At 44.8% G+C, this 21,745-nt stretch overlaps 1 protein-coding gene across 2 annotated transcripts in view; it reads right to left on the minus strand.

The window, feature by feature from the left end:
• The window catches only part of LOC131585710 (myosin heavy chain, skeletal muscle, adult), a 37,020-nt gene extending 20,252 nt beyond the window's left edge, over positions 1 to 16,768 (minus strand). The window contains exons 1-38 of one of the 2 annotated variants that reach the window (XM_058852101.1): positions 16,526 to 16,768; positions 16,294 to 16,437; positions 16,046 to 16,202; positions 14,086 to 14,113; positions 13,873 to 13,987; positions 13,700 to 13,792; positions 13,507 to 13,570; positions 13,312 to 13,410; positions 13,102 to 13,205; positions 12,864 to 13,002; positions 12,105 to 12,223; positions 11,857 to 12,006; positions 11,119 to 11,289; positions 10,041 to 10,350; positions 9,812 to 9,888; positions 9,486 to 9,573; positions 9,274 to 9,391; positions 8,827 to 8,950; positions 8,604 to 8,740; positions 8,244 to 8,499; positions 7,399 to 7,641; positions 7,116 to 7,292; positions 6,885 to 7,030; positions 6,706 to 6,796; positions 6,228 to 6,617; positions 5,949 to 6,075; positions 5,653 to 5,771; positions 4,999 to 5,195; positions 4,454 to 4,637; positions 4,202 to 4,367; positions 3,904 to 4,028; positions 3,464 to 3,772; positions 3,167 to 3,370; positions 2,777 to 2,902; positions 2,512 to 2,682; positions 2,277 to 2,381; positions 2,039 to 2,134; positions 1,209 to 1,499 (exon numbers count right to left, since the gene is read on the minus strand). In XM_058852101.1, the coding sequence (XP_058708084.1) occupies positions 1,344 to 1,499; positions 2,039 to 2,134; positions 2,277 to 2,381; positions 2,512 to 2,682; positions 2,777 to 2,902; positions 3,167 to 3,370; positions 3,464 to 3,772; positions 3,904 to 4,028; positions 4,202 to 4,367; positions 4,454 to 4,637; positions 4,999 to 5,195; positions 5,653 to 5,771; positions 5,949 to 6,075; positions 6,228 to 6,617; positions 6,706 to 6,796; positions 6,885 to 7,030; positions 7,116 to 7,292; positions 7,399 to 7,641; positions 8,244 to 8,499; positions 8,604 to 8,740; positions 8,827 to 8,950; positions 9,274 to 9,391; positions 9,486 to 9,573; positions 9,812 to 9,888; positions 10,041 to 10,350; positions 11,119 to 11,289; positions 11,857 to 12,006; positions 12,105 to 12,223; positions 12,864 to 13,002; positions 13,102 to 13,205; positions 13,312 to 13,410; positions 13,507 to 13,570; positions 13,700 to 13,792; positions 13,873 to 13,987; positions 14,086 to 14,113; positions 16,046 to 16,202; positions 16,294 to 16,437; positions 16,526 to 16,732 (5,832 nt within the window). In that variant the 5' untranslated portion in view covers positions 16,733 to 16,768 and the 3' untranslated portion in view covers positions 1,209 to 1,343. Of the gene's footprint in view, positions 1 to 1,208; positions 1,500 to 2,038; positions 2,135 to 2,276; positions 2,382 to 2,511; positions 2,683 to 2,776; positions 2,903 to 3,166; positions 3,371 to 3,463; positions 3,773 to 3,903; positions 4,029 to 4,201; positions 4,368 to 4,453; positions 4,638 to 4,998; positions 5,196 to 5,652; positions 5,772 to 5,948; positions 6,076 to 6,227; positions 6,618 to 6,705; positions 6,797 to 6,884; positions 7,031 to 7,115; positions 7,293 to 7,398; positions 7,642 to 8,243; positions 8,500 to 8,603; positions 8,741 to 8,826; positions 8,951 to 9,273; positions 9,392 to 9,485; positions 9,574 to 9,811; positions 9,889 to 10,040; positions 10,351 to 11,118; positions 11,290 to 11,856; positions 12,007 to 12,104; positions 12,224 to 12,863; positions 13,003 to 13,101; positions 13,206 to 13,311; positions 13,411 to 13,506; positions 13,571 to 13,699; positions 13,793 to 13,872; positions 13,988 to 14,085; positions 14,114 to 16,045; positions 16,203 to 16,293; positions 16,438 to 16,525 lie in introns of those variants that run through there. The other variant, XM_058852100.1, reaches the window with a different exon arrangement.
• Positions 16,769 to 21,745: the final 4,977 nt, after the last annotated feature.

A 21,745-nucleotide genomic window follows, 5' to 3' on the forward strand; every position in this document is an offset into this window, starting at 1 on the left:
ACTGTATCTCTCTCTGTCCACATGCTAATCTATCCTCTCAAAGTTTTGTGTGTTTTTTAATATATAAAGGCTGACTGTAATTTAACAGACTACTCCTTTTGGAAGGACATAAACCACCTGTCCTTAGTTCCCCATACCAGTTCTTTCCCTGGAGGTGTTACATATGCTTGGTCCAGTGCTCCCTGGGAACTCAGAATCTGCAGCTGCAGCAGTGTACTCTGCCCTAGGAGGCAGGACATGGAACTGAGCATGGTAACTTTCTCCCCCTGCACTCAAGTCTTCATTGTCAGTTTATGTGGATCTCTCCTCAGGCTCAGAATCTGTCATTTGATTGTCCATCTTCTTTATTGCTTCTTTTGCACACTGAATGGAAAATCATCAGTCTAGAGAGAAAATGACAGCTACTAATGACGTGTTTTCCTTTCACTGCTGGTCTACTGCAAGCTGTCTCTTCCCTGCTCGCTGTCTGCTCTGACCTCTCTTGTCATAGGCTTGTGAAAGAAGCTCCTGGTGAGGGTTTTGAGTTTCTACAACACCAGTAAGGAAAACACCATATCAAACAGCTGGTCTTTCTCATTAGGAAAGAAAAACTCCCCAAGACAGTTTCAGAAAGTAGTGTGACAGAAACTCAGCTGTTGTAGACACTGGTCTAATTTATGGAAACTAAAGGAATTATCACAGAACTGTCATCAACCTCCTCCAGCAGAAATTGAAGAGAATGTGATATTCTTCACGGTCTTCTAATTAAATTCAAGAAGAAAAAATAGTGGAGACTAAAGACTATCTTCTGTCAGCTTCAGAAAAAAACATGAACTCTTTAGGTTATCAGTACTCTATAAATCTCTCTCAGAGGCCAGCAAAAGGAGCATCTCACGCCTGACAACTGCAAGCTGGAAAGTGCTGAGGTGGCAAAAGGGTGAATATAATATAAGATATTGTCTGGGGTATACCAGTAGGAAGAATTTCCAGGAAGCAGAATCAGGAATTATTGTCCTTGATTTTTCTCCATGTAATGGTGTTTTTCTATTCACACCTTAGTCACTAAGAAAGAAAGAAGGGATAGGTAGTCAGGAACTAGATGACAAAAAGCTTCATTGTGACATAGGTACACACAGATTATAAGATAAAACCGTGCAAACTGTACCAAAATTAGTACTAAAGATCTAACCAATAAAAGCAGAAATAAATGAAAAGTACTGCACATGGTATGCACACAAACAAATCTATGGGATTTATTCTCTAGACATTATAACAGTTAAAAACAAAAATTGAAGAGAGAAGAGAGTGATAGAGGGTTCACATTTTGTGCATCCCTCAGGTCACTTTGCTGCCTTGTGACATCCTCACTCTTCCTCTTCTATCTTCTTGCCATGAATGTCCCGGCTCTTGGCTCGGAGCTTGTTGACCTGTGACTCTGCAATGTCAGCCCGCTCCTCGGCTTCCTCCAGCTCGTGCTGGATCTTGCGGAACTTGGAGAGGTTCACATTGGACAGCTCCTCCTGTGTGGGGAAAGGGAGTCAGGGGTCAGGAGCACAGGACAAGGGTTTCACTCCTGCTGCAAGTCAGCCTTATGGGGCTGCAACTCTCCATCCCCCTCCCACCAGTGCTCACACATCAGCCTCACACAGAGCTCCTCATCCTCCCCTTTTCAGGATCCTACTGGGACAAACTTCACCAGGACTGTGTCACACGTGAGGAGCAATTTCACCCCTTTGATTTATCATTCCTGGAGTTACCCTCCAACTTCTTCCTGCCCAATTGTCAGTGTGACTTAGTGGCCTGGGAAGACCCTGAAGCCTTCTGCTGCTGATTATTAGCAGAGATTCAGGAACTTGTCAGTCAGTGGGTGTGGCCCCTGGGTTTGTTTATTCCAGCCTCCTGTGTGAAACAGGCTGTACCACTTCCCTTAATGAACATTCCTAAGACAGCTGAGACTTAGGAGTTTACTTCATAGCCCTCTCCTGGTATTCACCTTCGTTCAATGTGTGTTCTGCCCCAATGGAATGTGGCCTTTGCCCATCCTCCAAGCAATACTTACAGCCTCCTCAGCTTGTCTCTTGTAGGATTTCACTTTCATTTGCAGTTTGTCCACCAGATCCTGCAGCCTCAGGACATTCTTCCTGTCTTCCTCAGACTGCAGTGTTTGGCAAACAGGAAAGAGAGTCAATTCTTGATTCTGCATCACGTGAGGTTAACAATTCCCCTTGGGAATGGTGTGTGTAAAATGTGCCTTGCTGTGAGAAAACCGTGTGAGAGCAAGAGCCCTCCTGCCTTACCTGGTAGGTCAGTTCCTTCACCCTCCGCTCGTACTTGCGCACGCCCTTCACGGCTTCAGCGCTGCGCTTCTGCTCAGCATCAACCTCCCCTTCCAGCTCCCGCACCTGCAAGGACAAACCCATCCCTGCAGCTTCCCTGCCAATGTCTCTGCAAGGACAAACCCATCCCTGCAGCTTCCCTGCCAATGTCTCTGCAAGGACACGCTCACTCAGGCACAACCCCAGCCCTACACACCCTGGCCTCCAGCTTCTGGATCTGCTTCTTCCCTCCCTTCAGTGCCAGCTGCTCAGCCTCTTCCAGACGGTGCTGCAGGTCCTTCACTGTCTGGTCCAGGTTCTTCTTCATCCTCTCCAGGTGGGCACTGGTGTCCTGCTCCTTCTTCAGCTCTTCTGCCATCATGGCCGCCTGATCAGAATAAAAGGTCAAAGCCATTTAAGGACTGGAGATATTTTGGGGAGACTACATTCGTCATCAGCAATGCCAGGAGTGCCCAACTCACATCTGTGATGGCCTTCTTGGCCTTCTCCTCAGCATTGCGGGCTTCCTGGATGGTATCCTCCATTTCACTCTGGATCTGGGAAATGTCTGTTTCCAGCTTCTTCTTGGTGTTGATCAGGCTGGTGTTCTGTGCAACAAGAAAGACAGGATTCCTACTGTCAGGCCAATTGCCTCCACATCAAGGCCCGAAAATGCAGGTAGAGTTTAGGAAAGTCTTTAGTGCCAGAGATTTCTGTAGCACCAGAGCAGTAAACCAGATCTTGAGGGCTGGCTGGAGGGGACTTACTGCAGCACACTTCTTCAAATGTTTATCCAGGAATCACTTACAAGATGAATAATAATTTAATTCTTTATCATTTGTGAATGGGAATAATTTCCAGCAGTGCCTGACCTGGGTGTGGAGGAGCTGGGCACGTTCGGTGGCATCCAGAAGCTCCTGCTCAGCCAGCTTCCTCGAGCGCTCCGTCTGCTCCAGGGCTGCCCGGAGCTCCTCAACTTCAGCCTGCAGCAGGTTTGCTCTGCGCTCCACCATGGCCACCTGCTCCTTCAGGTCATCCTGTGTCCTGAGAGCATCATCCAGGTGCAGCTGAGTGTCCTGAAAGAGAGACCACAGAAATTACGAGGCATCAGTTCTGTGGCAAAAATTTCAGGGAACTAATTTCTCTTTCTGTAGCTTTCCTGAACAAACCTTCAGCACTGCCTGAGTGTTTCTCAGGTTCTTCTGTGCCTCTGCAGCCACACGGTTGGCATGGCTCAGCTGGATCTCCATCTCATTCAGGTCTCCCTCCATCTTCTTCTTCAGCCTCAGGGCTTCATTCCTGCTCCTGATCTCAGCATCCAGAGTGCTCTGCATGGAGTCCACAATTCTGAGGTGGTTCCTCTTCAGCTGGTCAATCTCCTCATCTTTCTCTGCTATCTTCCTGTCAATCTCAGACTTCACTTGGTTGAGCTCAAGCTGCAGGCGCAGGATCTTCCCCTCCTCATGTTCCAGGGAGGCCTGCACAATTCAGCATGAAGAGTGTCTTACTTCCTAAGTAATCTTTTTTACACTTCAACGTGAAAGGTAGGATTGCTTCCCTGCTGTCTCTCCAAAGAATTACACCCATAATTGATTAGCCTTGTATGTACCTCAGCTTCCTCTAGGGAGGCTTGCAGTTCAGATTTCTCCTGCTCAATCTGCTTCTTCACTTTCTCCAGCTCATGAATTGCCTTCCCTCCCTCCGCAATCTGCTCCGTGAGGTCGGAAATCTCCTCTGTGGGAACAAAGATCAATGGCATGGTCAGGCACAGAGCAGAATGGGAAGGATCCTGTCCCACCAGGGTGACAGGCACCTCTGCAGATCTGCAGGCACAGACCCATGAACAATGGTGGTCATGGCTGATGGTGAGAAAGGCCAGTGAGGGGAGCAGAGGGCCAGGGACTTACGCTGCAAGTTCTTGTTCTCCCGCTTCATTGTTTCCAGGTGGTCCAAGGACTCCTCATAGGCATTCTTCATCTTGAACAGCTCCGTGCTCAGAGAGCGCGACTCCTTCTGCGAGGCCTCCAGCTCAGCCTGCGTTTCCTCATACTTCTGCTTCCATTCTGCCAGGATCTGAAGAGAAACGGGGTGTGAGTCGGGCTGTGGCCATCACAGGGGCATGCTGTGGCCAGGAGTGCTGGTGCTGGAGGCCAAAAGACCTTGTCAAAGTTCCTCTGCTTCTTATCCAGAGCAGCACAGGCAGCATTGGATCTCTCCACATCAATCATCAGGTCCTCCACTTCATTCTGCAGCCTCTGCTTTGTCTTTTCCAGGGAGGCACATTTGGCATTGACAGCCTCAACATGTTCCTCTGCATCCTGCAGACGCTGGGCCAGCTTCTTCCTGGGAGGAGAGAAGCACAGTGCCACATTAGAGCTTGGTAAGGAGTCAGTTCTACAACCTCATATGAGGGCAGTTTGTCACATTGAGGATTTTGAGCCAAGCACTTTTCACAGACACAAAAGGATCTATCCTTTGCTGTGTCCAGTCACCTGTGGAGGATTACACCTGTCTTAGCACTTCTAAAGCCTCTTTTCTCTTTCAATCTACACTTTTTTCTTTCTCTCTCTGTCCCTGTTTTTAACAAAGACAATATGTTGTTGCTTTTGTCTCACTCTTGTCTGAACCCACTCTCAGAGACTCCAATTTCCCTTGACCAGTTTTCATCTTCTCCCATCATTTTTCATCCTGCTTCCCCACGTACTTGGCCTCCTCGAGCTCCTCCGTGCGCTGAATGGCGTCTGTCTCGTATTTGGTTCTCCACTGAGCCACCTCGCTGTTGGCCTTGGACATGGCTCTCTGCAGCTCCCCCTTGGCCTCCTGCTCCTCCTCATATTGTTCCCGGAGCAAGTCACAGTCGTGGCGAGCGGACTGCAGGGCGTGGGCCAGGGCATTCTTGGCCTGTGGGGACATTGGTTTTGGTAACCTGAATACTTATCTTGAAATGCCTCTTGACTGTGAACTTGACAGTTAAAATGGAATGAAACTCTAATTGGGCAAATGCAGAGCTTGGAGCTGAGGAGACCCTCATGGACACATTCTGGAGCATCACGAGGCATTAGTGACAGCCCCTCTGGGGACCGTAATCTGCTGTTTGTGTCAATGTGTGGCTGAATGGTGTCTTAGAGAGGGTTATCAGAATCTCCTGGAAGAATCTCATGTGGATGACTTCTCCCAGCACATTAAGCATCCTGCTTCCTTCCTCTCTAGTTGAAGAGTGGGGGATTGTGCATTAGAGCTGTTCCCTCCAGCCCTACGTATGTTTGGGGATAGAACTCTGAAGTATTCAAATGTCTGACAGGATTTTCCAGATGCTTTTGGGGTGATAGAGGCTGTGGACATTAGGGTACTTCCAGACCTTGATTTCTTCCTCTAGATGTCTCTTGAGTTCCTCAATCTGTTGGGTAAATCCTTGCTTGCCCCTAGACAGCTGAGAAATCAGAGCATCTTTCTCTTCCACCTGGCGGGAATATTCACCTGGCAAGGGAAAGGGAAGAAAGGATGCACTCTGTTCCTCTTGTGACACCTTCTGCCAGTAAAGCCACATAACCAGGAATGGCCTGGAGAGCTTATACCAGCTGCCACCTTGCGCCCTCTTTCTTACTCAGGGCATGCAGGTCCTGACATTGAACTTTGGGGATGAGGATGTCTCACCTGACTCTGTCTGCAGACGAGCTCTTTGAGTATTGAGGTCGTTGATCATGCGCTGATTCTGCTCCTCCTTTGTTTTAAGCTCACTCAGCTGATCTTCCAGTGTGCGGCACATCTTCTCCAGGTTGGCCTAGAGAGGAAACACAGGAAGAAAAAAGACATGATGGCCTGCACTCTGCCTTATTGTCACAGTGGGGATTTTGTTTCTGGGAATGTGTCTGGAAGAGGCAGCTTTTGTGCCCCACTTTGTCCCTATGAGCATTTTCTCCTGCAGTTCCAAACCTTTGCTTTGGAGACAGACTCCATGTTGCTGGCCAAGTCATCAATCTCCATCTTCAGCTCACTCTTCTCCTTCTCCAGCTTCTGCTTCACACGTTGCAGGTTGTCGATCTGCTCCCCCAGCTCAGCGGTGCTGTCCGCGTGCTTCTTGCGCAGGGCGGCAGCCGTGGCTTCGTGCTGCAGCGTGGCCTCTTCCAGGTCCCGCCGCATCTTCTGGAATTCTGCCTCACGCTTCTTGTTCATCTCCACCTGAGCTGCTGTGGCCCCTCCTGCTTCCTCCAGGCGCTCGCTGATCTCCTCCAGCTCCCTGGACAGGTCAGCCCGATGCTTCTCTGCTTTAGCGCGAGAGGTTCGCTCTGCCTCAATTTCCTCCTCCAGCTCCTCAATGCGCGCCTGCAGAACAGGAGGGACCCTTCACACCCGTGCCCTCCTCCTGCCTGAGCTGAGCCTGAGCAAGGGAGGGGAAGGAACAGACACTTGCCTGCAGCTCCTTGATCTTCTTCTGAAATTGCATGCCCAGGGCTTGTTCATCCTCAATCTTGCTCTGGATCTGGCTGATTTCAAAGTCTTTCCTTTGGGCCAAAATGAACCGTGTTAGAGCTCAAAGAAAGAAGACAAGTGGTCCAGCCCAGCACTCAGGTGCCCCAGAGTTACACTTACTTCTTCAGTTTCTCATCCAGCTGCTGCTTATCATTCTCCAAATCCATGATGCTGTCCTGGGCCAGCTTCAGGTCTCCTTCCAGTTTCCTCTTTGCTCTCTCCAGGTCCATGCGCAGTTTCTTCTCTTGCTCCAGGGACCCTTCCAGCTAAACACAACAAGACCTTCAGTGCTCTACCAGCCAGCTCAGGCTCCATCCCTGTCCTGTTCCTGCTCTGTGTCTGTGTGCTTACATCATCCACTTGCTGTTCCAGCTTGGTCTTGGCTTTGGTCAGAGTATTGACTTTGTCTTCCTCTGCCTGCAGGTCATCCAGGGTCTGCTGATGGGCCTCTTGGAGGGCTTTCTTCTCTTTTGTCAGCTTGGCGATGGTCTCATCCAGTGCTGCCATCTCCTCAGTCAGGTTTTTCACCTTTAGGAAGAAGGGAACAAATATAAACAAAGGAAACAGATATAGAAGTTCTGTTATAGCACAGAGCTCTTTTCCGTGAGTGTGATTGACAGGTTCTACCTCATACCTTGTTTTCGGTGGCATGTTTTTCCTTCTCCACCTTGGCCAGTGTTAGCTCAAGGTCATCAATATCTTTCTTCAATTCTGAACATTCATCCTCCAATTTCCTCTTCTTGGCTGTCAGCTCAGCATTAATTTCCTCTTCATCCTCTGCTCTTTCAGTCACCTCCTTAATTTTGGCTTCCAGCTGTATTTTGGTTTTGATGAGCTGGTCACACCTTTCCTCAGCATCAGCCAAGCTATCTGCTTCCTGGTGGGGAGACAGAGTTTTGTGGGTTCTAATGTTTTGAACTTTCTCTGCTCTCAATCTTTTATCACTGGGTAGCATCTGAACCTCATCTTCAATTTCAGCAATAGATGGATTTTGAGTGGCTTCTACTGGGAAATCTTGTCATTTGTAGTCAATATTTATTCCAAAGTTTTTGTGTCCCCTAAGTATGTCTCCCAGGGTGACTAGCTATGAGAATGCCTCATGTAGCCAGAACAGAATGGAACAGGGGTTACTTCAATTTCTAGTTTCAGCAGGAACAAATGGTTGGAGTATATTTCTCATGGAAAAATGTGCAATACCTTCTTCTGTTTAAATGACTAGTTAACTTACTAGTATTTGAGCAATTGAAGATTTATGAGAATACATCAATGGAAAAAGATCTGTTTCCTTTGGTGAAACTGCCTTTTTCTTATTGAGTTTGGAGGAAAAGTGGGTCCTTCCCTGGTTTGTCTTTACTGTGGTAGACAAAAGCACTGCTTGAAAGTTGAGATATTTCCATTCTAGCTTCAAGTTCTCAGCTGTTCAATACACATTGGCTGGTATCGTTCTTTTTCCAGGGAAAAATGAACAGAGATACTCACTGCCTGCACTTGGAGTTGCAGGTCATTTTTCTCCTGCACCAAGGCCACCATTTTCTCCTCCAGCTCCTTCCGCTTTGCCTCAGACTTTGCAAGCTCCTCCTTGGTTTTCTCAAACTCTTCCTTCATGTTGGCCATTTCCTTCTCAGACTCTGCACTCTTCAGCAAGGGCTTGATCTTGAAGAACAGCTTCATCCATGGCCAGTGTTTGACATTCATGAATGAACGAACGTTGTACTGGATGCAGAAGATGGACTCTCTGAAAACAAATCCACATGGTTATTAAATATCCTGTGTTTGGTGAATTTTGACTCAATTAGCCAACTACCCTTAGAACACAACAAATGAGTGAGAAGTATCTACCTCCTTTCCACCATTCTCTGGTACTCCACTCTCATCAGGAAGCCTCTGCACCTGGCTTGTATCATGGTCATAATCTCTGCCAGTTTCTCATCTCTCATCTCCTCCAGGACACCTATCAGTCCGGCTTTGAAGAACACCTTGAGAAAGACAAGATTGTTGTACATCAGTGCTGAGTAGTGCATTACTTTGGCACACTGTATTTAAATGCAAAACTCCATTCTACCTTGGTGTGACCAAATCTGTACTGGGTGTGGTCAACATCAATGGACCCAAGAAGCTTCTCTGAAGCCTTCTTGTTGTCCATGAACTGTCCCTCTGGGATAGCACTGGCATTAAGTACTCTGTATCTATAGGAGAAAGCAGAACATTTTGAAATCAACAGTTCTGAAACCATCACAGTGATTGAACCTCACAGCCTACTCAGAAACAGTGGAATAATATCATGTATTAGAGACTGCATTCTTTCAAGATAGTACAAGTCTTCAAAGACAGTGCAAGAGAGTGCAAGAACTTTTCATAGCATTAACCAGAGACCAAGTGAATCCTCACAATCAGCATAAAATAATTCATCAATTCGGAGCAAAATATGACAGTGTAAAATGTAAAGATTGTTATAATTATCAGGCTCTTCAGCTTGGTCTGAATGGTCAGAGAGATGCAGAGCTCTCACCTCTGTTTGAAGTCAGCATAGAGGACTCTGCTGGGGAACCCTTTCCTGCAAATCCTGATCCCTTCCAGCACGCCGTTACAGCGCAGCTGGTGCAGCACCAGCTCGTGCTCCATGGCACCTGACAAAGATCACCATTAGTGACTACCCTGCTGTTTGACACTCAAGAGAAGAGCTTCTGCTGCTCAAGCTTTCCTCCTCTTGGCTTGCCTTACCAGGTGTTTTAGTTTCATTTGGGATGATGCAGCGTACAAAATGGGGGTGAGTGCTTCTCAAGTTGGCCATCAGCTTGTTCAAATTCTCCTGTGAGATTACAAGGAAAAGTTCAGGTTTAATATGGTAATAACCCCATACTTATCTATGATGTGCATATAAAAACTTAGCCTTTCTGCATCTTGAATTATAGGAAATGCGTGATTATGTTGGTGTATAAAAATGAAACAGTGTCTTAGTGAATTACAGGGCTGTCTGACGGCATTTTCACTGACCTCCTATGTTGTTTCAGTGGGTATTTAAATGACTAAATGAATTCTGTTCTTACCCTGAAAAGAGCTGAGACAGTCTGGAAAGAAGAACCCTTCTTCTTGCCTCCCTTCTTGCCACCACCACCACCAGCATCTGAAAATAAAAAAAAAAAAACCAACCAAGCTTAATAATAAGGACAATATATATTGGTTACCACAGAATGCAAAGCCACTTTATATTTCTAGTGTTTCCTGCTTTGAGAAAAGTTTGTCCCACATTAAAAATACAATTTGCATAAAACTGACCTGCATCAGCTCCACCATAGTTGGCAAAGAGTAAAGCCAGGGTCTTCACAGATGATTTCTGGTATAGCCCAATGACAGTTTCATTCAGAGGGTCCTTGTTCTTCTCCAGCCAGCCAGTGATGTTGTAGTCCACTGTTCCAGCATAGTGCACCAGGGAGAAGTGGGCCTCAGCCTTGCCTTTGCCAGGCTTGGGCTTCTGGAAGTTGTTGGACTTGCCCAGGTGCTGGTCATAGAGCTTGTTCTTGAAAGAGGTGTCAGTTGCCTTGGGGAACATGCACTCCTCTTCCAGGATGGAGAAGATGCCCATGGGCTGGAAGAAATCACAAGTAACAAGGAAAGATTTGAATGGAAATGTTCAATGTCACTTTGGATGGGGCATTCACCTGCCTGGTCTAGAGGAAGGAGTCCTCCCACCATGGTCAGGGATTGGAACAAAATGTTCTTTATGGTCCCTTCCCACCCAAACCCTTCTTTCATTCTATGACACTGACAAGAAGTCTGTGCTATGAACATCAAAGGTTGGTTGTGCTGTTGGCAGCACCTCAGCCTGGATCAAAGCCTGGGTTCACCAGGAGTTGTTCTCAATCAAGGGGTTTATTTCTGCTGTCCCTTGCCTCCCTGCAGCCTACCTTCATGGAACTGGTAGGAAGGACTTTCCAGTTCACATGAGAATTAGTGAACAACTGGGAGAGCAATGGTAAAGAGAAAAATAATGGGGAGAACAAGGGGCTCCAGAGTTTATGGAGGTCAGGTGATAGGAGATTTATTTCTCAGATTTTTCTGTAGACTTTGGATTTGAGCCTTTGGAGAAGGAAGAAAAGGAGACTGAATCAGGTTTGGTTTTAGAAGTCTGTTGGTGGAAGTCTAGGCTACTTTTCCATGTTTGAAGACCTGATGATTCAGACTGATGACACACATGTGCATTTCTCCATTTCTCTTTCCCAGGCTAAACTAAAATTCAGTGCAAAATATTTTCCTTAACTGATGCTACATGTCTGTGAATTCTTTCTGAGCTGACTGTGCCTCAGAATATTCACAGAATCGCGACAGCCATTTTATACTTGCATGGGAAAGGTACCTTCTCAATGAGCTCAATGCAGGCAGCCAGGTCCATGCCAAAGTCAATGAACTCCCATTCAATCCCCTCCTTCTTGTACTCCTCCTGCTCCAGCACGAACATGTGGTGGTTGAAGAACTGTTGCAGTTTCTCATTGGTGAAGTTGATGCACAGCTGCTCAAAGCTGTTGAACTGCCCAAAGCAAGGAGAGGCGCACAGGTTCTCAAGGTGTGCCAAAAGCCACAGGCATTTCCTGACATTCACCTAAGGCTGTTTGAAGTTGAGACACTGGTCCCAATCCTACTGTACCAGCATGTGTTTCCTTAGGAGGCCTTCTACTCTAACCTTCACTGTCCTTGAAGGACATTTTAATTATTCCTTTGCAAATCAAGCCAAAAGTTACAATTCTTTTTCACTGTGCTACTCAACTGCAAATCTTTGGTAAGCCCAAGAGCAACATGGTGTCAGCTCTCTGACCTCCTGGACAGTAGAAACTTCCTCAGTGTCCCACCCAACAATTTCTCAGGCCTCAGATCAAGAATCTGGACGTTTCTGTGTTCTGACACACAAGTCCTTGCATCATCACTGCATTCACAGCACAGGAAACACTGTGTGACCTTGCCCAGACCACTACCTTTACAAGAGCATCCACCCCTTTGGCCCATAGCTCTGTGAGCCTTAGTCCCCTGTGTGCTTCTGAGTCCTCATGACCCCTCCTTGCCCATCACTTGATTGTGCTGTCAAATCCTTGCTCCTTACATCAAAGATCTCAAAGCCAGCAATGTCCAGGACACCAATGAAGTACTGCCTGGGCTGCTTGGTGTCCAGCTGTTGGTTGATGCGAACAACCATCCACAGGAACATCTTCTCAAACATTGCCTTTGCCAGGGCACCCACTGAATTGTTCACCTACAACAGAGGAGACAGGACTGCAGTTACCTCTGAGGGACAAAGAGAAATGCCCACGTTGTCCTTCCAGCTGTGTATTTGCAACTGTCAGATGTTACCTGTGTCACGTTTTGACCTTTGGTCACATATTCATTCCCAACCTTGACTCGGGGGTAACACAAGGCCTTGAGAAATTCAGCTGAGTTTAGGCCCGTTAGGTAGGCAGCCTTGTCAGCCACTAGAGGTGTGGAAAGAGAGAGAAAAGCATTCATTTATGGACAATCTCTAGAATCCAGGTGATGTGAACAACTCTGCTCTGCATGTTCTAGGAATGGAAGAACATTTCTCTCATCTCACACAGAAGGCCTGTGAAGAAATGCAAATTTTGGCCACTACTGATGATCTTCTTTGAAAGACAGAACAAGTATGGCTTGGATAGGAAGAGCTTAAACCTGGAATTTCCCAGAACAACAACAATCTGCCTCTAGCAAGACATAAGGCAAGGCACATTCTCTTTCTGTGGGAAGCGGATTTCTGGGTAGCACAGCTTGCAGGAGTTATTTCACCAAAAGCACAATTGCCCATCAGGGTGTCCTAGTGCTTGGAGGTTTTCAAGAGACTGAGAGAGATATCCTGTGTTGAAACTGAAGTTCCTGCCTTCAGGCAGCATGTTTTTGGGGAGGCACCATTGGATAGAATAATAGAACTTCCTGTGACTAGGAAAGCACCTCTGCAGTTAGAGGGACCGGGGGCAAGTTTGGATTCTCAATGTTTTATGTGGAGATGCAGGCAACTGCAGTGTGCCTCTGGAAGCTAACATATGGCCTCTGGAGGCAGAGAAGGGCTTGGCACAAATCAGCCCCTGAATCTGCTGATACCTTCAGTGCCATCAGGCTCTGCCTGCTCCTCTCGTTGTTTCTGCTTGAACTTCAGGTTCCCATAGTGCATGACAGCCCCTGTCAGCTTGTAGATGGCTGTCTTTTCATCTGCCGTGAAGCCCAGGATGTCAATGGCACTCTGCAGTCAAAATAATGAGTTCAAAAATGCGTCCTTAGCAGATCAGAGATGTCACCCTTGAGACATGCCCAGGAGGTACCCCGTTGCTGTGTTACTCACATCTGTAGCCATGAGCTCCTCCTGGTCATCAATGCTGGGGACAGTGACCTCCCCTTGACTCACATAGTGGAAATCGTAAGGGTTGGTGGTAATGAGGAGCATGTCTGAAAGCAGGAAGAGGCAAGGCATCGGCTTACTTTTGCCAATCAGATGAGAGAGGGAACAGCTCCTCAGTGATCAGCCCCAAAAAGCCATAATGCTCCTTCCTACCAATCAGCTCTGGCTTCTTGTTGGACATGATCTGATAAAAGATGTGGTAGCTCCTTTCCGCCTTGAGCTGGAAAGTGACTCTGGACTTCTCCAGTAGATCTGCCCAGGGAGGTAGAAAGAGTTAGGCACTTGTGGGAAAGGACATGGAGATGGGAACTGGGGAAGGGATGGGAGCAGTCCAGGAGAATGTCTTACAAGTTTCAATGTCAGCAGAAGCCAGTTTGCCTGTGGCCCCAAAGTGGATTCTGATGAATTTGCCCTGTTAAGCAAAAGCAGCAGCAGATCAGGCTGGATGTGTTCTGCTGGCATCTCCTTTGCATGAAGAACTGCTCAGGCATCATGTGTGTTGCCATGAGGGGAAGAGATTTTATGCAAAGCAGGAACTCACAAAGCGTGAGGAGTTGTCGTTCCTCACGGTCTTGGCGTTTCCAAAGGCCTCCAGCAGTGGGTTGGCACTGATGATTTGATCCTCAAGTGTCCCCTGCAGAGACAGAAGAATTCAGTCACTGTCTTTAGCTGACAGGGCAATGTAGGCCATTCAGTCTGTTCTTCCTCACTCACCTGCATTTTGCCTGATGATTTGTCCTCCTTCTTCTTGTCCCCACTGGCTGCAATTGTTGCAAAGTACTGGATGACACGCTTTGTGTTCACAGTCTTCCCAGCACCGGATTCTCCGCTGCCCAAGGCAAGAGAGAAGCAGAGGGAGCGTGGTCAGGCAGGAGGTCCCCTGGCACGGGGCAGCCCCGCAGGGACCCGCGCAGGGGGTGTACGTACGTGATCAGGATGGACTGGTTCTCCCGATCTGTGAACAAGGCAGAAAAGAAGAGATTATTTTAAATGCAGTGGCAATAGGCAGCTAATTTCTTGCATAAACCCCTATGCCTTCACTGATTTTGAATATTTTGATGTTCCCAGCTGCAGGTGGGAAGCTGATATCTCAACCCTCACAACTGTGTCTTGTGTAGCATACATTCACTTCTTTTTCTGGATAGTTCCTTCATGTCACACTGTTCATTTTGTTTATGAAAATTATTCCAACTAAGGATCAGTTTTGTTGAGTTACTGATTAAATGATCTGTCAGCAAGCTAAATTGCACTGGAGCATGTGCTTCTCATAAACTTCATTTCATAGGAACAACCACTCCTGATCAGGTCACAACACCCTCTAAATGGTTTTTATGTTGTTTTCCAATTGATTGTTGATGAAATAAAATTACAGAAATATCACAAGCATGTAGTAACCTTTACCAGCATAGTCTACTCTATAATATTGAAATTTCGGTACTTCCAGAGCTAGAATTAATGTATCTCTTTTCAATAGCTTGAGCTGAGTTTGTTTCCCACAATTTCGTCTGTTTTCTTTCTTAACCCATGCTCACTATTTTTTGTGTTCTATTGTTATGCTCCATTTTTTAACCACATAATGATCAAGGAAAAAATATGATCCTGGTGTTGAGCTTGTTTCATTATATACTCTGTCTTTTCTATTCTTCTCTTTGCCATGCATAATTTTATAAAGCAATAAAAACCTTTTTTCTAGAGTTACCAACAGAGCCTATCCTACCTTTGGGATAACTTTTTATCTTCCTCTTGACCTGTTCCACTTTACTACATTCTTTTGTGAAGAAGGAAGCCTGAAAATGCATATGACAGACCAGGTGCAGATACCCCTTGTATATAGTAATGCTTTCTGTTTTGGTCTCTATTTCTTGCTCAGTGATATCCAGGTTTCAACTTTTTATTTTCCAGATTTATAATCCTTGATACAAAATTTTGAAACAGTATTAGAAGATACTTATAAAAGTTCTTGGCAATGAGGGTTTTCTCCCCCAGTGGCATTTGTTTTACACTCATGTTCACAAAAAATTCTTGAAACTTCACTGAATAAGAACTTAATGTAATAAAGTCCCCCTGAAATTCTTTATTATAATACTTAATTTTTGCTGACCTTAAGAACTTTGTCAAATCAGAAATATTTTCATCACTTCCAGATTATTTTAAAAAATGTGAACAGTTGAAGGCCCAGAACAAGCCCTTTTAAAGCCCTTTGAGGCCGTGCCATTCAGACAGTATTCAATCCAGCTCACTGTACACTTGTCCAGCCCTCACTCTTTGAGTTTGCCTATGAGGATATCATGAGAAACAGCATCAAAATCCTTGCTGAAATCCAGGTAGACAATATCCAGTGCTCTCCCCTCATGTCTCCATGCAATTGCCCCATGGTAGAAAGAAATCAGGTTGGTTAAGCATAATTTCCCTTTCGTTAATCCATGCTGACTACTCTTAATCAACCTCTTGTATTTTGCATTCTTAGAGATAGCCTAGGATTAGCCATTCCAACACTCAGGTGAGGCTGACAGGCCTGTAGTTCCTTAGATCTTCTTTTTTGCCCTTTTTGAAGACTTGTGATACTTGCTTTCTCCTAGTCCTCACACACATCTCCTGACTTCCATGATCATTCCAAGGTGAATGAGAGAGGCCAAGATATGATGTCCTTCATTTCCCTCAGCACTTGCAGGTGCATCACATTAGGATGAACTTGTGGATATCAAATTAGACTAAATGGTCTCTAACATGATCCTCTCGAACCAAAGGGAAGTCTTCATTATTTCCAATGACAAGAGAGCATGCACCCACACAACACCATTAAGTTGAACTACTTTGCCTTGTAAAGACTTTTTCTCCTTTGTGAGTGTTTACAGATAAGTGATTGTAAAGAAAATCAAGCACTTACCAGTCAGCATGAACTGATAGGCGTTGTCAGAGATGGAGAAGATGTGTGGAGGGGCCTCCTGGCGCTTCTTGCCTCGGTAGGCCAACACCACCTCGGGGTTGTACACCGGCAGCCACTTGTAGGGGTTGACAGTGACGCAGAAGAGACCCGAGTAGGTCTGTGAGGAAGGGACACAGCACGTTGGCTTCCCCTGAGCCTGGCCCAGCAGTTGCTGAGGCTGCCCAAAGGAAGCTGCTGCTGCCACTTACGTAGATCATCCAGGCTGCGTAACGCTCTTTGAGGTTGTACAGCACGGCGGGTTCGTGGAGGTGGGTCATCATGGCCATGTCCTCGATCTTGTCATACTTGGGAGGGTTCATGGAGAAGATCTGATCTTCCTTCACAGTCAGGGTCTGCCAAGGAAATAGAAGATCCTCATATATCAGCTAAGAACTCAGTGAGGGAAGCAAACATTGTCCTTCAGCCTTGTTTTTGACTCACCTCTCCCCCTTCAGTCTTGACAGTGACTTTGCCTGATTCCCTGCTTTCTATTTTGCCTTTCACAAAGGATTCCTTTGGATGTACCACAAAGACAGATGTCTTGGCATCAAAAGGTTTGTTCTGGGCCTCAATTCTCTCCTTTTCCGATTTTCGGAGGTAAGGAGCTGCCTCCCCAAAACAAGCTAACTCAGCATCTCCAGAGGCCATGTCTGCACTTTACTTAAGGGACATCAGCAAAGAACCCTGTGGGAGAAAAGAAATTTAACATATAGAATAGATCAGAATAGATCACTAATCTAGCTAATAGATCACTATCACTAATCACTAATAGATCACTAATGTAGCTTACTTGCAAGGACAGCTTTTCTAATTAGAAAATTTAAAATTGAGCACTTACTAGAAGTGCTAAAACTACCAAAGTTGCCTTCTTTGTGCTAATGATTTAAATTCATGAGAGAAAGATATTGTTTCATTCTTAAATAATATATAATAACCTTGTAAAAATTTCTTTTATTTGTATCTTATGGTACTGTACAGATTTTACTTTGGCTTTATGGATTGTAGTGTCATATTTGAGAATATGAGGTATGCTAAAGAAACATTTTTATTCTACCATAAAATTAAGAAAACCAAAAAAATAGAATAGATACTATAGCCTTAAAAGCAGATGGAAAAACTTAGCCGGAAACCCGTTTCAAAGGAAAAAAAAAAAATGCATAATGTGCAGTAATAGGGATACCTAATAGCTAGATCCACTGCACTTACCTTGAAACTTTTCTAGTAGACGGGGCAGAGCACAGCAAAGACACTTTTATAGAGTCTGTTTGGCAGATGCTCTGGATTCTTCCCCTTTCTTTGGTCAAAACATTTTTTGGCAAACATTCTTTGGCAAGGCATTGTCTGGCAAACTGAACTAAGGGCAAAATTGTCATTTGATTTAATAAGATATATTTAGAAATGTTTTGTATCTTACCAATGCTGTGAATGTATTGACTATAAATAATTTGTCTAGAGACATAAGGACAGAAGTTCAGTTAGTCGAGGCACTTGGAAAATTTGGATGTAGGACCAGTGAAGTATACTGCTGCATTTCCAATGGTTTCCTCGTGTACTCAAAGCAGATTTTTATTGCATGAACATGGTGTTACTCTCATACATCCTCAGTCCAGCATTTCCGTCGCATCACAAATATCACTGTCACTGGAGCTCCTTTAAATGTGCTCTTTTCCTGGTCACTGGCATTTTGATTGTGAAAAGAGCTCAGTGGGTAAAGCCCAGTGAAGAGCAGAGGGGCAAGGTCTGTAAATGTGATCCAAGGAGATATCCAACATCAAGCACTGGTGCAGGCATGGAAACCTTGTTCCAAGGAGGAGCATGCAACTTTCTGGAGTTCACAATCAGAGCTCAGCCCTGGGCTCCCTGTGCAGGGCAGGGGGAAGCTGGTAGAAACACCCTCTGCCCTGAACAGGAGGAGCTCAGAAACAACCTGTGTAGAACAGTGACTGTAGGGGGGCATCAGAAGTCCTGAGTCTGAACAGTCTCTGACTTCCAAAGGCACAGAACTTAGAGGACAAATCACAGAATGGTTTGGGCTGGAAGGAGCCTTAGAAGAATCATCTAGTGCAACACCACTGCTGTGGGCAGGAATATCTTTGAATAGATTAGGTTGCTCAAAGCCCCATTTGATCTAAGCTCACACACTTCCAACAATTCCAGGAACATTCCCTTATTCTGGGGCCTGAGTCTCACTGGCCTCTTCTTAAAAAGTGTCACTCTTATATCCAACCAGAATCTATCTTCTGTCCAGTATGTTGACTGCAACACATGGCTTGGTGTCCTTGCTCAGCAAGTCCTCCAAACTTGCTGACAGTGCCCTGAATCCCACTGTCCATGTTCTTGACAAATGTGTTAAATAATGCTGGATTCAAAACAACTCACCAGGGACACAGCTTGTTACTGGTCTCCACCTGAAATTCAAGCCACAACTGAAATTGACCACAACTCTTTGTGTTTGATCATCCAGCCAATGTACCATAGCATATTTTCCAGAAGGATCTTTTCTATGATCTTGCCATGCAGAGAGGTGAAGCTGACCAGCCTGTAGTTTCCTGGATCTTTCTTTTGCCCCTTTTTAAAAATGGGGGTTTTTCAGTCAGTGGAACTTCATCAGACAGCCATGACTTGGCATGTGTGATGGATAGCGGCTTAGCCACTTCATCTGCCAGCTCCCTCAGGATCCAGGGATGCATCTCATCAGGGGAACTCCCACATCTCTCGTTGCTTGACTATTCCTTCCAAATATTTTACAGCTGTCAGTCACAGCACATGTCAGTCATGCAGTCCATCCCAACAAGTTTCTATGGTAGCAATCAGGCCATAGTGCCTGTCTGGGCTGTAGTTACCAGCTCCTCCTGTCTGTTTGCCACAGTGCTGCTCTGAGAGAGAAGCACTTCATCTGGGCTATCACCCACAACCCCTTGTTAGAGGAGTTTGCCCTAACTCCCTTAAGACAATCCACAGGTTTAGTCATAAATTCATTCCCAGCTTTGACTCAAGGATAGCATAGGGTCAAAGCAGGTCTGCTGAGTACAGACCCATCAGGTAGGCTGCCTTGTCAGCAACTGAAACACAAGCGAAACAAAGAAAGAACTGATCATTGGACAAGGACTGGAGTTTGGTGTGGGTGTGGGTGTAAAATGCCATTAACGACAAAAATTCTTGATTGTAAACCTTTTAGTCTAGTATCACAACAAACATTGAATACAGAAAAGCTACAAAAGTCAATATTGGTATTTTTCTGAACATGGTTATCAGTAAGAAAACTTTCCTTGGATATTTTAACTAAATTTATAAACCAAATTACTTATTTTAATAATTTTCACTTTAAAAATTCATTAAAATGACTTCTTAGTCATGACATAAGAAAGCTCATATTCCAAGGGCCATGGTCTGTACTGCCATTAGGAGTCTAATTACGACAGAGCCAACTGTAGAGCCTATGTATGAAACTAAAGAGACTTTGTCTTCTAAAAACCTTGTCAAAACCCTGCATATCAAATGATAAAATGCACGAAATTATCCCATCAAAAAGCAAGAGAGGCCAGAGGTCAGACAATCAGTTTCATGTATACTAAGGGAAATATTTTGTTTTCACATTTTGAACTAATAGCTTTTCTCCTGTCTGGAAAAAACAAAGTATTTCTCAAAACTGATTTCTTTGTTAAAGTTGCTAAGGATTTTCTGTGCCATGTGGCAAAAACCTGCAACCCATTTTAACTAAATCCAAGGTGATTTTACTGAAAATAGAAAGGCAGAAACCTATTGTAGCTCACATTCCCTCATGGACAATGTATCAACTCTTGAAATACAGCTCATGTATAGAGTACTTGAGGTGATTTCCAGTATCTTCAGATACATATTGATGGATATAAAGATATTATAATGATAAATATAAAGGTATATTATATTTAAAAGATATTAAGTTTCCCTGAAAGATGAGATATAAAAGACAATCTGCACATCTCTAATAATGAAAAATCAGTTGCAAATTACTGTGGTTTTTACATGTACCATATGTGCCTTCTGATTTTAACAGCTAAAAATCACAGCATCCTCATGTCTGTAAAAAAAAGGAAGTGTTTTGCTTTGAGCAAAAAGATTAAGTTTATGATTTATAGAGTTCAGACAGAGAAAGTATGTAGGAACTCTTACTTGAGACAATGAAAGAAGAGTGAGGGATGTCTGATGCATCTCCTAGGGTGACAGCTGGAGGTTCTCTCCCCTCACATTTGGAACTGCAAATCTTTACTTTTCAAGTAAAACGACAAAGCCAGCTACTCAGGAGGGCACTTTTGGCCTTTTTTTTTTTTCTGTTGTGCTGTGCAGGATGTGGACCCATCCTTGCAACAGGCAAGAGTGAGGCACATGGCAACTATTTGGCTGCTAGTCCTTAGGAAAGGGTGTACTGAAAGCTGCAGCAATGCCTTAATGCTAAAAGAAAAATTAAATAGATCCTGCCCAGCACTGTCTCCCAGTTCTGCTACTGTCACTGCAGGGCTGGACTCTGCTGCAGCTGAGAGCTAAGCACAGCACACTCAGAAACAGGAGAGGGATAGTGAGTCCAGACCCTGGATACAGAATATCCTGCTCAGCAATATGGGGTGGGCAAGGTATTGCAGTGCTGACATTTCCCATGAAGAAGAAACTGAAGCCTGCTGAAAATAGAACCATCTTGAGAAAGACATCAAGCAGCTGCCTCACTGTCTGCCAGCCCTTAGGATATGACTTCTTCTGCCTCAGACTGTGTGGTAGCAGGCACAGAGAGAGAATACTTAGCAACAAGTAAAAGTATGTACATACACAGATTTCCAGCTTACGGCCTGGCAAAATCTCACAATTTTTAGATTTGCATTGTAAACTGGAGACTAGAGTTTATAACATTCCAGTGTGAAAGACTTTTCACAGCCTGGAAGAGTGATATTTTCTTCATTACTTTTATCCATGTTTCAATACTTTTATCAATGAGTTCCTTCAGTGGAAGAGGCCCCATGGTCCTTGTTCTGGTGTCAGAACCTATTGCCAAAAACAAACCTAGGAAAACAGTGACAGATCTTCATATAATTCTCATCCGTTCTGTTTTGAAGCTTGAAAAAACTGATGGAAAATGAGCACTACTGACTTCTCACATTTGGCAAAGACGGCCTTTTCATCTTGCGTAGGTTGAATCTTATTATAAACAGATTGCCCTGTGGCAGCCAGCAGAGTCCACTATAGTAGAAAATAAACTGTGAGGTCCCATTTCCTCTTTCATTCCAGTGCAGCACTGAATTTATGTTCAATTTATAATTTTTATATGCTCATCAACTATCTCTTGCAGTCTCATTGGTTTCTACATTTTCACTAGTTTCCCACTACAGTCTGAAATTAGAGACATGTGTTCAGCATGTTTGTTTATCCAGTAGGAAATGGACTCAGTGGGAAGTAGATGAAGAAGTACTCATTTATAGATTCATAAAGAAACCTTCATATTAGGTAACATCATACCTCACTGAGATTATGATGCAGGAGTTTTGAGTTCAGAAACTTTTCCTGAAGAATGGTTGCTATAACATTTATTTCCAATTGATTGTTTCTTTGAGGAAAATTCATTCAAGTCAATAAGCATCAGTAGATTCCAATGTAACACTGATTATGATGAACATGTCCCCTGATCTAGGCCTT

The sequence above is a fragment of the Poecile atricapillus genome, chromosome 17 (genome assembly GCF_030490865.1).
Source record: "Poecile atricapillus isolate bPoeAtr1 chromosome 17, bPoeAtr1.hap1, whole genome shotgun sequence".
In the NCBI taxonomy this organism is placed as follows: Eukaryota; Metazoa; Chordata; class Aves; order Passeriformes; family Paridae; genus Poecile; species Poecile atricapillus.